Below are 18313 nucleotides of genomic sequence, written 5' to 3' on the forward strand. Positions count from 1 at the left end.
CGACAGCATCGAGTCCACGCTGCTGAAGATCCAGCTGTGCTGGGTGGGTCACGTCTCCAGAATGGAGGACCATTGCCTTCCCAAGATCGTGTTATATGGCGAGCTCTCCACTGGCCACCGTGACAGAGGTGCACCAAAGAAAAGGTACAAGGACTGCCTAAAGAAATCTCTTGGTGCCTGCCACATTGACCCCCGCCAGTGGGCTGATCTCGCCTCAAACCGTGCATCTTGGCGCCTCACAGTTTGGCGGGCAGCAACCTCCTTTGAAGAAGACTGCAGAGCCCACCTCACTGACAAAAGGCAAAGGAGGAAAAACCCAACACCCAACCCCAACCAACCATTTTTCCCCTGCAGCTGCTGCAACCGTGTCTGCCTGTCCCGCATTGGACTTGTCAGCCACAAACGAGCCTGCAGCTGACGTGGACTTTTACCCCCTCCATAAATCTTCGTCCGCGAAGCCAAGCCAAAGAAAAAAAAAGAAGAATATAACATTTAATAACAAACTGCATTACAGTAAAAGAAAAACAAGATATTATAAATTCTGTAAAAAATGCTGAAGTTTCTAATGCAGATCAGACAGATTTGTAGAGGCAGAAATAGACAACTTTTCAGCTTGATGCTCTGACAGAATCAGGATTTATTGTCATGAACAAGTCATGAAATTCGGTGTTTTGCGGCATAGAGCAAGCATTCATATTAGCAATCATTTTTCTATCAAAAAAATTAAAATAATAGTGCACAAAAAGTAAGGCAGTGTCTTTGGTTCATTGATTATTCAGGAATCTAATGACAGTGGGGAAGAAGCTGTCCTTGTGCCGCTGAGGGCTCGTCTTTAGGCTCCTGAACCTTTTTCCCCATGGTAGCAGAGTGAAGCGGGCATGGCGTGGGTGGAGGGGGTCTTTTGAGGATAGAGGCTGCTTTTTTAAGACACCACCTCATGTAGATGACCTCGATGGAGTGAAGTCTGGTGCTCTGATGTTGCAGGCTGAGTTCTCTGGAGTTTATTCTTGTCCTGAGAGTTGGCTCCTCCATATCAGGCAGCGATGCAACCAGCCAGAATCCTCTCCACGGTACACCAGTAGAAGTTTGCAAGAATGGAATCTCTTCAGACACTTCACAAAGTATAGCCCACTGTGCTGGGGAAAATGCATTCACAGATTTTCTTTAAGCTCTTGTCAATCGACCCAGGGCTCCTGTTGACAAAGACAGAAGGACGGACCAATCACAGCTCGATTCTAAGAAAGCGAACCAATCGTGGACGTTATGGGCGGAATCTAGTCGCGCCGGAAGTGCACGCGGTGAAGGCAAGTTTGCTACTTGTCCAGTTGCTGGAACGAGGTGTTGGGAATTTTATAATTCCTGTTTCTTGAGATAACTGTTGGTGCAATGATGATCGTTTGTTCTGTGTTGTAGGTAAGGTAGACACGGGTTTCTCTGCAGCTATTGGAAGTGCGCGCAGTAGATGCTGTACGAGCAACGTGGTTCCGAAGGGAGAGGCCCAGAGCTGAAGTCAATGCCTCTGGTACAAATGTCTGACAATTGTGTAGGGGCAACCAAATAATGTATAATGTTAAACATCTTCAACTGACCCAAAACATTTTCCATACAGGTTGAAAGGCTGAGTTTTTGCAGTAGTTCTGTTTTTAACTTGGGTTAGTTGGTCCTTGAGGTTGAATTAATGTTTTAAACTCAAACGATTGAAACTTGCAAAATTGAGGTTGATGATCAAGGAAAAAGGGACGGACCAAGAAATTAAAGGCTGGTTTGTTGTGGTAGTGGGCAAATTATTTGCATTAATTTTGCATACCTTTTTAGAAAGCAGTTAATTGGTCAGAGTGGATTTCTTACAGAAAGGATGTTCTTGTTAATTAATTCTCTCGGGTGAGGGTAGGTTGCCTCAGGCAGTATATTTGATGAAGTCTACCTGGATTTTGATAAGGCTTTTGATCAGATCTCCATGGCGGGCCTGTTTAAACAAAACACTTTTGGGATCCGTGTGCCCATCCAAATGGGGAACAAATTAAACTACAAATGGACTCACTTACAGGAAGCAGAGGCTTGTCTTTATGACTAGATGTCTGTCCGAACAGGATTCCACTCACCTCAGTATTCAGTTACTTGCCATGAATAAGTAAGATCAGTGATTTAAATCTCAATTTAGTGGGCACAAGAAAGAAGTTTGTAATTGGTACAAAAATTAGTCGCATGATTGACAGAAAAGTCTTGGACTGCAAAATAATGCAAATTGGTCAGTTAGAACAAAAAATAGCAAATGAAATTTGCTGGAAAGCTGAAATGGATATTTAGTATGGTGGAAATGAACAGCACACCTGGAGAGGGAAAAAAAACTAAATTTGAATTTCAGATAATCACTTCAGAGCTGAAAGAATGGCACACATTTTAACCCTTTGCATTCTGGCCATTTTTAACCTTTCATATTACAGTATATACTCTAGACTGGGTCCATGGGTAAACTACAGTGTGAACCAGCTGGTGGTTGAGTATAAAACCAGTCCCAGAAAACAGGGACACAGAGTACATTAGCTTGTTGGTAGTCACTGAAAATTGACCTGGAGTCCAAAAGGTTAAGCAAGTACAGATGTTAAGATAGGAACACTAAAGGAACAAGGCAAGTGGTAATCAAGGGATAAAGTAAAATGGATGATGTTTCACTCTTATGTTTTGTGCTGCTTGGTGATTATTATTACTCAAACTTTGAATGTTTAAAAATAAAAGTGACTAATTGCCTCTCTGAGCAACTCTCATTGCATATTTTATTTGTCTTGTGGATTTGTATTTATATTTTGTTCTCATTTGACCCTTAATAGAGATTTCCTTTCTGGAAAATCCCATGTGAAGCAGGAGGAGCTTGCAAAAAACATGACTTGGAGTAGATTTTTGCACCTTCGGAATATTCCCTTGCAATGTCATTCTGTTCTGAATTCAACAGACTACACCCAGTTCAGACACCTGAATGTTCTTTTGAAGATCAGTCCTGTGGGAATCACGCCTCCTAAAAGTGTGACACATCCAAGGATCCTGCTGTCTCCTCCATATGAATGGACAAGTTTATCTATTATAGTCAACAATTCTCAGATCAATAATATAAATGCCTTGCAGGACCAAGGCACACCGAAGCAGAAAGTATCCCATGCTTTGCCAGGGGATGAAGCTGATTTGGAAGGATTTGGAGCACAAGGAAAATTCTACTCTGCCCGGAGGGTTTTCCGTAAAAGTAGTTCACAGATGCAGGATTCAGGATACAGTGATACTGAGGATCAAGACATGGAAGTTGAAAGTCCAAAAGTGAGGTGGAAGATGGGTCGAAGGAATACTACCTACTGGTACTTCCTACAGTGTAAAAAACTCATCAAGGAAGATAAGGTCTGGAATTTGGTGACACGTATTTCCTGATTTTACTAAGGGTAATGGTGTTGCAAAAGCGGTAGGGTCAGCTAATTGTTACAAGCAAACTCCAGGCCAATGAATGCAGAGCAGTATGTGCTTAATAATGCAAATGGTTTTTCTTTTCCTTTATTTCTGCACAATTGACTGCAGATGTGCCATGTTAAATTCAACCACCCTCTTCCCTCCCTTAAGACCTTCAGGAGGGCAAAGATTATTTTAGAAATGAGCTGTGAAAGAAGTGCATACTTCATTAACAAGGACCCAGTATCTCATTAAAGGGATAGGCTCATTTCCACCTACCTACCTTTTCCATGTATCCTTTAATTCCCTTACTATGTAGAAATCTATCCAATCTTCTCTTATATATTGACTGAGATTGCCTCCATTGTTTCAATGGGCAGTGAATTCCACAGATTCACCACCCTCTGGGAAATGCAGTTCCTCCTCGTCTCTCCTAAATTTACTATTCTGAATCTTGAGGCTATGTCCCCTAGTTCTGGTCTCCCCTACCCATGGAAACAACTTGCCTACCTCTATCTTATGTTTCTATAAGATCCCCTCTCATTCTTCTCAATTTCAGTGTGTACAGTCCCAGACAACTCAATTTCTCCTCATCATCCAACCCCTTCATACCTGGAATCAACCTGGTGAACCTCCTCTACACCGCCTCCAAAGCCAGTACATCCTTCCTTGAGGATGTATGCAGTACTCCAGATGTCGTCTCACCACTACCAAAAGTTGCAACATAACCTCTCTGTTCCTAAATTCAATCCCTCTAGCAATAAAGGCCACCATTCCATTTGCCATCTTGGTAGCCTGGTGCAACTGCAAACCCGTCTTTTGTGGTTCATGCACAAGCACTCTCAGATCCTTCTGCCCGTTAGCATGCTGCAATCAATTTCTCTGCATTCTTTTGGTTAACCAATTCTCTATCCATGCTAATACATTCATCCCCAATTCCTTGCCTCCTTATCTTGCGTCTTTTATGCAGCCTTCTGAAAATCCAGATAAAAATCAACCACCTGCTCCCTTCTATCTACTGAGCTTGTTATTATCCTCAAAGAACAGAAAATTTCCAGTAAATCACAAACTCTGCAAGAGATGTTACAAAAAAAAGGAAGCTTTTGTTAAATTTGTAATTTCAATTGTATCATGCCAAAAATATTCTTACTAGAGTAGGTTCTAGAGTAAGACAATAGTTAAGTTGTTAGTTGAGATCATTTCTTTCACAAAATAGCTTTTGGTCCATAGCATGCAAACAAGCTATCAAAGCCTGAATTCCCTGACAGTTCCACAACTGGCTTTTGTCTAGATAGGTGAATTGGCTTAACTTGGGCAGAAACCACGCTTCAAATAAAACCAGATCCGTAAGACTTTTTCACTATAGTGATTTGACCTGAGTGTAACTTTTACAACAGGAATGCCTTGATGAAGCTGAAACCCAATTAAAACAGAAAATGTTGGAAACACTCGATTGGCCAAGCAGTATACGTAGAAAGAGAAGTAGTTAATCTTGCACCAAGATCTGACGATGGGTCTTGGACCTGAAACATTAATTTGGTGTCTCTGTCCACAGACACTGTTTGACCTACTGAGTGCTTCTAGCATTTTCTATTTTATTTCAGGTTTTTAGTGTCTGAAGATTTTTCCCAAAACCCTAATCATATCCATAAGTCTGCCTAGGAATTGCTTCAATGACACGTCTTCCATAACAAATTATCTGAACATTATTTACATTGTTGTTTGTAGGGGTTTGCTGTGTGTAACTGATTACATTCTTAACAGTGGCTTTGCTTTGCAAGTTCTTCATTGGCTCTCATGTGATTTGGGATGTCACAAAATGAACATAAAGTCATGCTAGCTCTAAACTTTCCGGTATAGTTTGAAGTATATTCATTTTTTTTTTTGTGAACATTTTCCAAAGGATTATTATCTAAATGAGATCGTCTTATTAGATTTTGGCAATGTGAACAAATCTCAGTCCTTGTTGTAATAGATAAAACCTGTGTTTGTTTGATTAATTCAGTGAACTTTCCCAACAAGAGGAACTACAAACTCTGTGATATTTCTTTATAATTAAATTTAAAAAAAAGAATCTCCCAATTGTCTTTACTGATAGGATGCTATACTCTTATGTAGAAAGTAGTGTGTAGCTCACAAAATTACACAACCTGGTCAAGAGGATTTGACTGTTATTGTCTGTAACCAACATACTTTATTGTCATGTGAATACTTGTTAGATTGTTTGCTTAATTCCTTTTCTAGATCAATGCATCATTTGTCTGTTTCAGCGCCTTAATGATCCTCACAACAATGTCTTGCATCTTTTTAGTTAGCAGAGGCCCTGGACATGTTCGAGACTCGGATGATGAAGGAAGAGCAGCTGATCCCTGAAGAATACAATTACACAGTATTGATAGGAGGATGTGGAAGAGCAGGTTATTTGAAAAAAGCCTTTAAACTCTATAATGAGGTGAGTAGCAGTGACTGGAAGATCGACTAGCAAAATTTTGATCACTTTTTTCTTTGTATAAAGAGAACTTATGGAAAGATCCAAAAATAATTGTTCTTAACACTGTGCTTCATAATTGAATAATTCTTGGAAATTTGAATCGCATACTTCTATTTTATGGGTCTGAAATTCCATCTTTGCCTTGTGAAATTAAAAGTCCCATCAATGTAGAAGTTTGACTTTGGTACCTTTCAAATAATAGCTGTTCATCTGAAGAGATAACCAGAAACATATCAAATAAAGCTTGTCACTATTGAGATGGTGTCTTTAGCCATCCTGGCCCAAAACTTTGCAATTTATTTTGAAAGATATTCTCAAACCTAATTTCTTTGATCTTAATGCAATAAGACTTAACACCACTTCCTCGATTGGCTCTGTGTCTCTTTTAATCACATTACAATCACTTTATCCTAACAAGGATGGTTTAGTTATAAAATTTTAAATAGGATTTTTTTTTCCCAGATGAAGAAAAGAGGACTGATTCCTTCTGTAGCAACCTACACTGCACTGTTCAATGCTTGTGCAGAATCACCATGGAAAGAGACAGGCCTTCAGTTTGCCACGAAGCTTCGGGAAGAATTGCGGAGCAAGAATATCCGAATGAACTTGATTGCATACCATGCCATGCTGAAGTGCTATGCTGTCTGCAGCGATCTGAGGGCATGTTTTGATGTGGTCCGGGTAAGCACTTCCAAACATGCTGGCACTTAAAATCTGTCCTGACTTGAGTACCTATTAAATCATTCTTAATAAAGGCACACTGAAAGTAATTACAAGAACACATCATTTTCTTCTCCATTACCTCCTTTGAATTTTTAGGATAAACTGGTGTTATCAGACACATTCAACATTGAAATTGAACCCTCAAAGTTTAAATTTATTGTAAAGAGTGGATACATCACATACAACACTGAGTTTTTTTTCGCTGCAGACCAGACAGAATTTCTACTTGTACTGGACAACAAAGGTTTTGCTTCCTGAACAATTTTGGGTGTATTTTATTGATTGTGGGCTTCTGATCACAAAAATCACCTTAAAATTTTCCTATCATGTGCTGTTTATTTAGATACTACCTATATATGTGAATTCCTGTCATCAAATATGACAGTATGTGTCATCAAACATACTAGTAGACTTCAAATATTGCCCACAAAGCGAGGTGTTTTGGTCAGTCCAAGCACTTAGTCCAAATGTTATGCGCAAATGTCTTGGCATTGGAAGGCATTTAAATATGTTGTTGAGAATTTTCTTGGCAACTACAGAGCACCAAACTACATCCAGCCAATTTTATACTTCTGGTTTTCCTTTCTTAAAGTCTACAATCAGCTCCAAGCTGATCTTGGTGCAAACAGTGGCGATGTCCTGGTGAAAGGTTTCACCAGGACATTGCAACCATGGAAAAGCGGTATCTTGGCACGTGGATTCCAATGCTCGTCGACTATCGTTGGACAGTGACTCGAGGCGTCAGGTGCTGAATACGAATGAAAATCAGCGGCAAAACATTTTTAGGTCAGTTGAACTATCACAATGAGTCAGCATCATTATGTAATTAAACATACTAAATGTAATATTTATCCAACTTCCTAGGTGATCTAGCATATCTGAAATTATCTTTGTGTTCAGCTTGTCGTCTATCATAATACCCAAATTTTTTTCAGGAAGCAAATGTCTTGAAAAAGTTTGTTGACCTGAGTTATCAGTAACTGTAAACTATACTTGAGAAATATTCATACAAGAGAGGAATATAAACAAACTTTACAAATACAGAGTGAAAAACAGACAATAATAAATGTGCAAAGTAAGACTCCTGAAATTAATCTCTAATTGAGTCTGTTGTTTAGGAGTCTGATGGTGGAGGGGGAGCAACTGTTCCTCAACCTAGTGGTATGAGTCCTCTAGCACCTATTCTTTGGCTTGGCTTCGCGGACGAAGATTTATGGAGGGGGTAAAAAGTCCACGTCAGCTGCAGGCTCGTTTGTGGCTGACAAGTCCGATGCGGGACAGGCAGACGCGGTTGCAGGGGAAAATTGGTTGGTTGGGGTTGGGTGTTGGGTTTTTCCTCCTTTGCCTTTTGTCAGTGAGGTGGGCTCTGCGGTCTTCTTCAAAGGAGGTTGCTGCCCGCCAAACTGTGAGGCGCCAAGATGCACGGTTTGAGGCGTTATCAGCCCACTGGCGGTGGTCAATGTGGCAGGCACCAAGAGATTTCTTTAGGCAGTCCTTGTACCTTTTCTTTGGTGCACCTCTGTCACGGTGGCCAGTGGAGAGCTCGCCATATAACACGATCTTGGGAAGGCGATGGTCCTCCATTCTGGAGACGTGACCCATCCAGCGCAGCTGGATCTTCAGCAGCGTGGACTCGATGCTGTCGACCTCTGCCATCTCGAGTACTTCGACGTTAGGGATGAAAGCGCTCCAATGGATGTTGAGGATGGAGCGGAGACAACGCTGGTGGAAGCGTTCTAGGAGCCGTATACCACATTCCTGAAGGTAGCAGTGAGAACAGGGCATGTTCTGGGTAGTGTGGATCCTTGATAATTGCTACTGCTCTCTGACAGCGTTGCATATAGATGTTTTCAAAGGTGGGGGAGAGTTTTGCCTGTGACATACTGGTCTGTGTCCACTAGCTTTTGCAGGACTTTTCGCCCCGAGGTATTGGTGTCCCATACCAAGCTGTGATACAGCCAGTCAGCACACATTCATTACACATCTGTAGAGGTTTGCCAAGGTTTCCAGTGACATGCAGAACCTCTGAAACTCCAGAGGATGTAAAGGTGTTGACGTGCTTTCTCCACAATGACATTGGTATGATGGGTTCAGGAAAGATCCTCCGAGAAGTGACTCCCAGGAATTTATATTTGCTTGCCCTCTCCACCTCTGATCCCCCAATAATCACTGGATTGTACACTTCTGGTTTTCCTTTCTTAAAGTCTACAATCACCTCCTTGGTTTTGGTGACCTGGAGAGCTTGTTGTTAGTACAAGTTTTCAATCTCCTTCCTGTATCTGACTCATTGCCCCTTTTCAAACGGTCCACTGTGGAGGTATCAGCAAATTCGTAAATGGAGGTGTTGTTGTACCAAGCCACATAGACATGGGTGTAAAGTAAGAAGAACAGGGGGTTAAGTATTTAACCTTGTGGTTCTCTGGTTCTGATAGAGATGTGGATAAGATGTTCTTACCAATCTGTACTGATTGTGGTCTGGAGGAGAAGAAATCCAGGATCCATTTACACAGTGGGGTTTTGAGGCCTACATGTTTGAGTTTGCTGATGAGTTTTATGGGGATGATGGTGTTGAATGCTGAACTATAGTCAATAAAGAGCATTCTGATGTATACATATTTGCTGTCCAAATGTTCCAGGATTTTGTGTAGAGCCAGAGAGATGCATCTACTGTAGACCCATTGTTGCTGTAGACAAATTGAAATAAATCCACGTTGCTGCTCAGGCAAGAGCTGATATGCTTCAACACCGGCCTCTCAAAACACTTCCTCATTGTGGATGTGAGGGCCACTGGTTGGTAGTATTTTTGGCAGGTTACCACTCTCTTCTTGGGCACCAGTAAGATTAAGGCTTTCCTTGAGACTCTCTATAAAATACACTCCTTTAATTAGGTTTTTAAACAACCTTCCTGTTATCCTTCTCAAGTATATTTTATTTCTTTATACCTGTAAAGTACTTTAAGGTGCTGCCTTTGTTAAAGGCATAATATAAATAAAAGTTTCAGTTTAATATATTGCAGGAAGTGATTTTGAATTTATGCTGAACATTCATCAGTTTCTACTTGGTGTGTCATATATTTAGATATCTACTTCATTGGAAGGGATTTCAATTAATTTAATAATTACCAAAGTACAGTGAAAAGCTTTCTTTCAAGTGTTGTAAAAACCTAGCAGAGAGTTGGCAGGTTCCAGTGCCATTTTGCAAAAAAAGAGAAAAATAACCATTCTTCAGACACAGCATGTAGTTGGGGATCACAGTCTCCTCTAATGTAGCTATCTGATGAACATTTTCTAAAGTGCATCAGGATCAACAAGATGTATAATAATGCATAATGGTGGCACTTTTGACTAGAATAGCAAATTTTAGAGGAGTTAAGGGTTTTGTTAAAATATTCCTGGACTACATTATATATGTGCACGTGAAAGTTTCAGCTAATTATGCCTTGTTACTGCATTTCTTACCAGAGTTGATTTGTCTCTTTATTTTTCAGGAAATAGTTCACAGTGGTCTTGAGATTAATGTAGAAACATTCAGCACTTTAATGATTGGCAGCATTAAGGACACTGACAATGGCTTTAGATATTCATTACAGGTAATCAGAGCATCGTTTTCCTCTGTTTCCTCCCAGCTTTGAATTTGCAGGATAAACTGGAGTTACCAGAGGCAGTCTCATGACCCGCTGGAACTGACAGTGGGGAATCCAACAACCTCCACCCTGCTGTACTATTTGTTAAGTAGCACTGTTGAATGTATTGATCTACCCTGTTTGTTCTGTATGATGGCTGACATATTGATCTTACTACTCAGTATGCTGGTAAGTCACCATATACCAGGGGCTTATTGTAGAAAGTGTTAATCCTTCTCTTCCTTTTATCTCAATGGTTTTCAGAAAATGAAAGAATAACTTCTGTGTAAGAACAGTAATTGTACTAAATGTCCTAGCTTTCACTGAAACATATTCGAGCAGCAAGAAGTAAATATTATAAGATGCTGCTTTTATTGTTTATTGCATTTCTAATTCAAAAACAATTTCAGTTGGCTAATAAGGGGAACAGACAGAAGGCAAATCTTTCAGAAAAAAATATTACTGCAGATAAAGCCAACACTAAGCTGATCTTAGCCGAGATTCGACACTGAGAATGAGGACTTGACAAAGACCAATGCACCACAGTGTGCCAAGTTAAGGAATGATCAATGATCATTAGTACAGCTATTCGTGAAGAGTCCAGAACATTTTGAGTGGTGGTTGACCAGCCCTATAATTTTGTTAGAAGAATGCATAATAAAAATAAAGAATTTGCTATCTTCTGGACTCAAAGATGTTTAAAATCAATTAAATACTTTTTTGAGGTGCATATTGTGATCATTCAATCCTGTTTTAGTGGATTAGCTGAGGCTGAACCCAGCTAGAACTCTCTTCAAATAGTGAGAAGCAATTACTGATATCCACTTGTGGAAAAAGAAGAAATCTTTATTTAACGCCTTTATGTTATGACTCATTCCTCTTGCAGTATTATGATGAATCGATAGTGTGTAATATATATTTGCACAAATTTGTTATCTGGCTTGAATCCACATTCCCAATGCTTCAGATGAAAATGGTGACACTAAGACAGAGGTAAAAACTATGTCCAAAAGCTTTCTTTTAAATGAATCCATGAAACTTAATTCAATAAATCAGTGATTGGCTTGGGCAAACAGGTTTTTAAGGCTATGCTTTATTGCAATGTCCTCTCCAAGTATGATCATCGACGCCACAGGCTTTTCACCAGAAAATGTATCTTTATCTTGAATTGAATTTCTCTTGCAGATTTGGCGAGAAATGTTGAAACTAGGAATTCGGCCTGATGCCAAGAGCTACAACCTGCTGCTAAGGGCTGCCAGAGACTGTGGTATAGGGAACCCTATAGTGGCCTCTCGCACACTGTTGAGTGGTGGTGATAGGATCTGTCAATTAAAGCACTACCGAAAAGTTCAGAAGCTTAGAGGTCAGAAAGGTGGAAGAAACAGCAAAAACACAGCCAGTTTGACTGTTGATGTATTGGAAGAGCAGTTGTTTGGTCTATCTTCTGAGGAGCTTCAGGGGAGCACATCAACATCTCACAGAGTTTCTGAAGCTGAGTGTGAGCACAGTAATGCAACTTCATCAGAACTGATTGAAACACCAAAACTTCCATCCAAAAGTAGCCAAGAGACAGAAATGGCACCAGGACAACGACCTCTGGAACTTATTCCCAGGAATGATATTCTTCTGGTTGATTTGGAGCCCAACATGGTTCCTCAAAATAACCTTCCACCTAATCTACTCAACATCCAGGTCAACAAGAAGGACCTCATTTCTCTTGGAGAAGCAACTGCACCACATGATAGACTAGCACTGATCGGATATTTGAATGGATTTCTAAGTAAAATGAAGGAAGACCATGTGATTCCAGATATTAAAACTTTCACACTGTTAGTTGACATAGTCGAACCAAACAGCTTGTCTGAGTCCTCTTTGCTGGCCCTCATGGATGAGCATGGTGTGAAGCCAGACATTTCGTTCTTTAACAGCTTCATTAGAAAAAAGAGCAGGTTGGGTGATCTGGAAGGTGCAAAGGTAAGTGATTATCTGGTTAGTGCTTCAAGCTAAGACAATCATGGCTTAGTGATCAGAACATGTCTGTAGTCAAAAAAATCAAACATTGTCAAATGTATGACAATTATTGTTTGTGTACAATTCAGTGATTCCTGGTTTTCTACCTGAATGTCTTCCATGAACCATCATTTACTCTTTTCATTAAAAATAAAAACCTAAATGGAATCTGCTTGGATCTATGAGAAACTAGATAAACCCAAATCATGCAAAACATATAGGCACAAATGTCTCGATATGATTATTTTGACACATGATTTCAAAGCTATAGTATCTCAAAATGTCAATGACTCATTGAGTCCTTCGTTACCTGAAATTGTTGCAAATACCATATATTTCAGCTTATAAATAGTGTTGTGAAACCCGAAAAAAACTTTTTTAAAAATGGGGGTTGACTTGTAGGTCAGTTATACTTTTGAGACCTTAAATTCAGCTCAAAATTCAATCAGCGCTGATCAGATGTACAAGTCGACCCTTTGGAGAAAAAAAATCTCAACTGCAACAGATTTTCATTGAGATTTTTATTGAAAACAACATAATTAGCACATTTCAAAATCACTCTCATTTTCTGAAAACAACAACCTATTTAGGACCCTTCAGAATCACTCTCACTATCGTCGTCTGAAGCAATGATGGCAGCAAGCACATCTATTCTCTCACTGTTTAAACAGCCATCATATGGGACCCAGTCTGTATCCGATGAGGCAGTTTCAGCTTTGACATCAGTCTCCCACAATAAATCATCCATGCATCAATTGCACAAGAGATACTAGACTTTTTAAATTATTTTATGACAGTCTCTAACTTTGTCCCATGCCTTGAGCATGAAGTTACACAGCACATCAAGTGATGGAGCACGCATTGCCCCACCTTTTGAAAATTACTTTTCTGCACTCGACATCCATGTATTCCATTCCTCATGCTGTTCAAGCAGACATCGAGAGGTTGCAATATTGATGTTAAACCAGCCGGGTTTACCACCATGTAAGTATTATAAAGTATTACACTTTGTGTTTTCTGTTAAGTGGCTACAAAATGTTCACTCCTCCAACTTGAATGGCCCCATGTTGACTGCTGTTAGGTAGTTTTTTTGGCATAATTTTCTTTGTATTGTTGCTGAGTAACCCATTTATCTTTAACTTCTTTTATAATTAAGTAATTTTATTTCATCGACTCCAAAAAGGGAGCACATTGGGAAACTAAACTCCAATGTCCAAATGATAGGAGACTCAGTGGCATACTGATCCATCAGAATCTGTTTTAAAACTCTTAACTTGTATCACACTGGGATCTTCCTTGTGTTCTTGTCAAAAAGACATTATGCACATACTCAAAATACAGATTGCTTTTTAACCTAAATATTGTACCATTCTGTACAAAATACTTCTGTGTAGATGGATTTTGTATACTAGTGCCAGAAAGAACACTGCCTTTTCTCCCATTGAGCACCCCAGGCTGAATTACCTCTTGGTTATGCCAATCCTGCCTACCCATGTGTCAATTCCTTCTTCATTTTTACATAATTAGGACCATCCTGGATTCTAATTTAAATCACCACATCTGTGGTGTGAGTTCTTACTTGCCAGAAGTTAGACGGTAGCTGTCCAAATTAATTTCATTCAAAACCATTACAGGAAGCAGACTCCTGAGTCTTGATGTAGAGTTTCGGGCCACAACTTTGACATTTTTTTTTTCTTCCATTGATGTTGTTCTTCCAACAGATTGTGTATTGCTCCAGATGTCATCATCTGCAGCTTCTTGTGTGTCTCCAGCAGACTTGTGCTGTCGGGCTAATCTGGATTGGAATGTAGATGTCTGAGCTCAGCTACCGGTTACATTTATTACCAATGGCCTTTGCTCAATTTCCATTCCGAATGTAGCAGAGGTGTAACAAGTTGTTCCTTCTTGGAAACCAATAATAATGTTTATTCCCTTTTAGGCTTTACTACCAGTTATAGTTGAGCGCAAGTTATCGCCAACCATGCACACCTTCTGCAACCTTGCAATAGCTTGCAGGAAAGAGCGTGATGGACTGAGACTCCTCCATGACATGAAGGTAATGTCTAACAATTTGTTCTTAACCATATCTGGAGTGTTTTTGTATGAAATGGAGAAAGAGTTCTAAAGGCACTTTCAGTAATTTTTTGTTTTAGAATTTAGAACAGTACAGCACAGGAATGGGCCCTTCAGCCCACAATGTCTGTGCTACTACAATGCCACATTGAATTAATCCCATCTGCCTGCACATCATCCATATCTCTATATTTCCTACATAATTTAATCCAAATGCCTCTTAAATGTCACTGTTATATCTCCAATCAGATTTATGGTCAGAGTACATACATCCCTGAGATTTCTTTTCTCTCCGGGTGTGACAGAATTACCACTAATTGGTAGTGCAAAAAATAAAACTGTACACAGTGTAGTGTAAACAAAGTAAACAGAATGTATGTAAACAGACTGCGCAATGCAGAGAGAACAAAAAGAAAATCAATAAAGTGCACAAGTATGTCCTGAGTTTGTTGTTGAGGATTCTGATGGTGGAGGGGGAGCGGCTGTTCCTGCACCTGGTGGTCGACTCTTGTGACACCTAGACCTCTTTCCTGATGGCAGCAGGAGAATAGGGCATGTTCTGGATAGTCTGGGTCTTTGATGATTACTGCTGCTCTCCTTCCACAACTTTTCATCCCACAACCAGAAGCAGCACTCTAGGCACCTCCTACAATTTGTGCAAAATAGATGCTGCATTTTACCCTGAAGCTAAACCTATCTATCCTATATGTGCCTTTCATAATTTTATAAAATGTTATTAGATCTCCCCTCAGCCTCCAAGGCTCCAGAAAAACAATCCAATTTTGTCCTAAAAGATGCTAAAATGACAGAAGGAGAAGAAGACGAAATGAACTGACCCAGTATGTAAAAGTAGAAGACACAAATTTCTTGTTTATTTTCATTGTGTGATGACATTTGTTTAATGTATCATATAGGTTGAACGTTGAATGGGTGGGGAGGGGGGGTGAAGGAGGGAGGGAAGGGAGGGGGGAAAAGGGGAGAAAATGACACTGTGTATATTCAAGAGGGAAATGTTTGTGTGTATTTTGGTTAGTATGGTTCATAGTGTGAAAAATCAAAAAAAAATTTTTTAAGATGATACTCACTAATCCAGGCAACATCCCAGTGAATTTTTATGTACCATTCCCAAAGCATCCATGTGCTTCCTGTAATGTGGTAACCAAATTGTACAAATACTTCAAAAGTGGCTTAACCAAAGTTTCATACAGCTGCAGCACGACTTCCTGGCTTTTGAACTCAGTGCTGCAACAGATAAAGGCAAGCATGCTCTACAATACCACCGTATCTACTCGTATTGCCGATTTTCAGTAAACTATAGCCCTGCATCCTAAGATTTCTCTGAACATCATTGCTCGTGTCCTACTGTATACTTCTCACTTTCTTTCGGCCAGTCAAATTTCATCATTTCACACCTACTTGGATTAAATTTGTAATTTCTCTGGCCATATCATTCACATACTCCTGTATCCTTTGACAATCTTCTTCAATATACATGACTCCATCAATTTTTGTGTCATTTACAAATTTTCTAATAAGCCCATCTATGTTTTCTCCAAATTATTTATATACATTCTAAAATTAGTATGACATGACAATAACGAAACCGGAACCTGTACCTTGAAATCAGAAACGACAAAGAACTCCACAGGTCACAGGTCTCTAGTCCTCTCCATGACTACCCTCTATTGTCCATGACTTGAAAATATAGATTGAAGAGCAGGAATATCCTTTCAGGAACAGAATGAAAATCAAGAGTTCATCTTACTTGCTCCTGAGCGTTTTCTAGGAATTGGTTTTAAGAACCATAGCAGTGCAGTGTTTGGGAGTTGCTGGTCAGGCCTAGTTACCCATTCCTAATTATTGATTTGATTAAATGGTTTCACAACCCATTTGAGAGAAGTTTAAAGTCAACCCATATTGCTATAGATTGAGAAGTCACATTTAAGTGGCCCAGGTTAGGATTCAGTTTTCCCTCAATAGAGGACATTCCTGAACCAGATGTTCTGATGAACAATCATGTTTTTAAAACAATCTGGTAGGTTCATAATTACAATCACAGATAACAACTTTTTAATTCCAGATTCATTTAAGGTATAATTTTCAAGTACTATGAAGGGATTTTAATGCAGTACATCTCTGAATCCTTGACCAGGAACATGTATTGCTAGTCCAGAAGCATTCCTGTTGTCGTGCAATATATGGTCAGAGTATATTGAAGAATACATTGATATTCTTGAAAATTAATAGGATCAGTGCAATTAAATAAACTGGTTATCCAGCTCGCACAGACAAATCAAACTTAAAAAAAAAATTGAACAGAGAAAAGCAAAAAACAGTAAATTTGTGTTAATCAATCAAATATTTGGAACTAGTTTCAATAACCATACTTTACTAGAGGATTTTTTACTTAAATGTCTGTAATCTCTTCATACTTAGCCAAAGTTAAAAATTACCCTGTTGCCCACAAAGTCACAAAAATCAATCTTATGGAATAAACACAAAAATAGACCATCAGTTGTGAACCTAGAAGATCACAGATGAATAGTTAATTGATATGCTTGAAATGGAAAGCTTCGGATACTTTTTTGGGAAGTAAAATGATCATTATCAGGGGCAGAACGATTCCATCAGGTTAAGGGAATAGGAATTAAGTTTGATAAGTGGACAAAGGCACAGGTTGGTCAGAAGACACTGTGTCAGATACAAATATTGAAAGAGAATCCATTTGAAGCACTTTGAGCTGCAGTGGGACACGAGTTTCCTTGATGTGTAATATTTTGTCCATAGCTTTCAACTCCACTCCCCACTTAATCTACAAAAAGCGACCCATTTTCAATGTCATTTAGGTCCTCTGTTGTTCTTGTCAACCCACTCTTTCTAAAAATCTTTGGCAGAGAGGATATCTGTATTGTGATTTATTTCTGATAGGCATGAATCAGAGTGGAGTACAGTCACACAGTTGAGTTGATTATAAAGACGGCACACAGCCACAGGGGGTGTTTTGGGCAACTGCAACCCTGTGTGTTTGGAAGTGAAAGGACATTATCAGGCTAACGTTTTTTGCTTAGCATCACAAAACCACTACTACATAAATCACAATATTCATTTATTTTCCCCTTTAGTAGTTCATCCAGGTATTCCAAAATTGCAGCATTAATTGAAATTTTTACTTTATTTCAGCTCTCTGGAATAACCCCCAGTGTCAATGTCTACAGTACTCTGATCAACAATGCTTCAAAACGATTAGACTATGTGTACCTTACTAAGATCCTGCAAGACATGGCAAGAAACCAAGTACCACCCAACGAGGTTGTCCTAAAACAACTGGAATTTGTTGTCAAATACCCTCCAAAATTTGACAAGGTTTGTAATGGACATTGACATTTTTAGAGGATTTTTTTAGTGCAAGCTATAAAAGAAATAATTATATATTAAAACCTTTGATATCCAGCACCTATGGGGATTAGTAGATGCCAGATAAGTGAACTTTACAGTTTCTTGAGGTTGATTCTATGTGGCATGATTGCCGAATTAATGGTGAGGTGAGCCAATTTTAAACTTCCATATTTTTTAACCTATTTATTTTCCGCAACTTTTTGTGCCAGTTGCTTGAATTTCAGATAACAGTGCTATCGAAAGGGGACAAAGTAGTTTAATGTGTATTTTCTGAAATTGCATTTCAGAGGCTTTGTTGCCTTGATCAGCACAAAATTGCATAATATTCCTGATTATAAGCATAATTCAGTTGGGAAAAAAATTGAGACTAAATTCTCTCAGATATGCAGCACATATACACTGAATTATCAGTGGTTCACATATAATGTAGCAGTTCTCTTATGCAGTACTGTACTGCACAAAGCTGGAAAGGGTACACAAGCTTCTTGAGAATGTTGCCAGGTCTTGCTGTGGCGTGGTGGAAGGAGGAGAGGAGAGGGAAGTAGTCAACAAAATCTGCAGATGCAGTA

At 39.3% G+C, this 18313-nt stretch overlaps 1 protein-coding gene across 5 annotated transcripts in view; it reads left to right on the forward strand.

The window, feature by feature from the left end:
- The window catches only part of ptcd1 (pentatricopeptide repeat domain 1), a 29152-nt gene that overhangs the window by 5317 nt on the left and 5522 nt on the right, over positions 1-18313 (forward strand). For 3 of the 5 annotated variants that reach the window (XM_069905545.1, XM_069905546.1, XM_069905542.1), the window contains exons 2-8: positions 2829-3384; positions 5741-5881; positions 6383-6601; positions 10131-10232; positions 11451-12239; positions 14215-14331; positions 17529-17711. In XM_069905545.1, the coding sequence (XP_069761646.1) occupies positions 2881-3384; positions 5741-5881; positions 6383-6601; positions 10131-10232; positions 11451-12239; positions 14215-14331; positions 17529-17711 (2055 nt within the window). In that variant the 5' untranslated portion in view covers positions 2829-2880. Of the gene's footprint in view, positions 1-1270; positions 1414-1433; positions 1523-2828; positions 3385-5740; positions 5882-6382; positions 6602-10130; positions 10233-11450; positions 12240-14214; positions 14332-17528; positions 17712-18313 lie in introns of those variants that run through there. The other 2 variants (XM_069905543.1, XM_069905547.1) reach the window with 2 other exon arrangements.

Source organism: Narcine bancroftii, chromosome 12 (assembly GCF_036971445.1).
Source record: "Narcine bancroftii isolate sNarBan1 chromosome 12, sNarBan1.hap1, whole genome shotgun sequence".
Lineage (NCBI taxonomy): Eukaryota > Metazoa > Chordata > Chondrichthyes > Torpediniformes > Narcinidae > Narcine > Narcine bancroftii.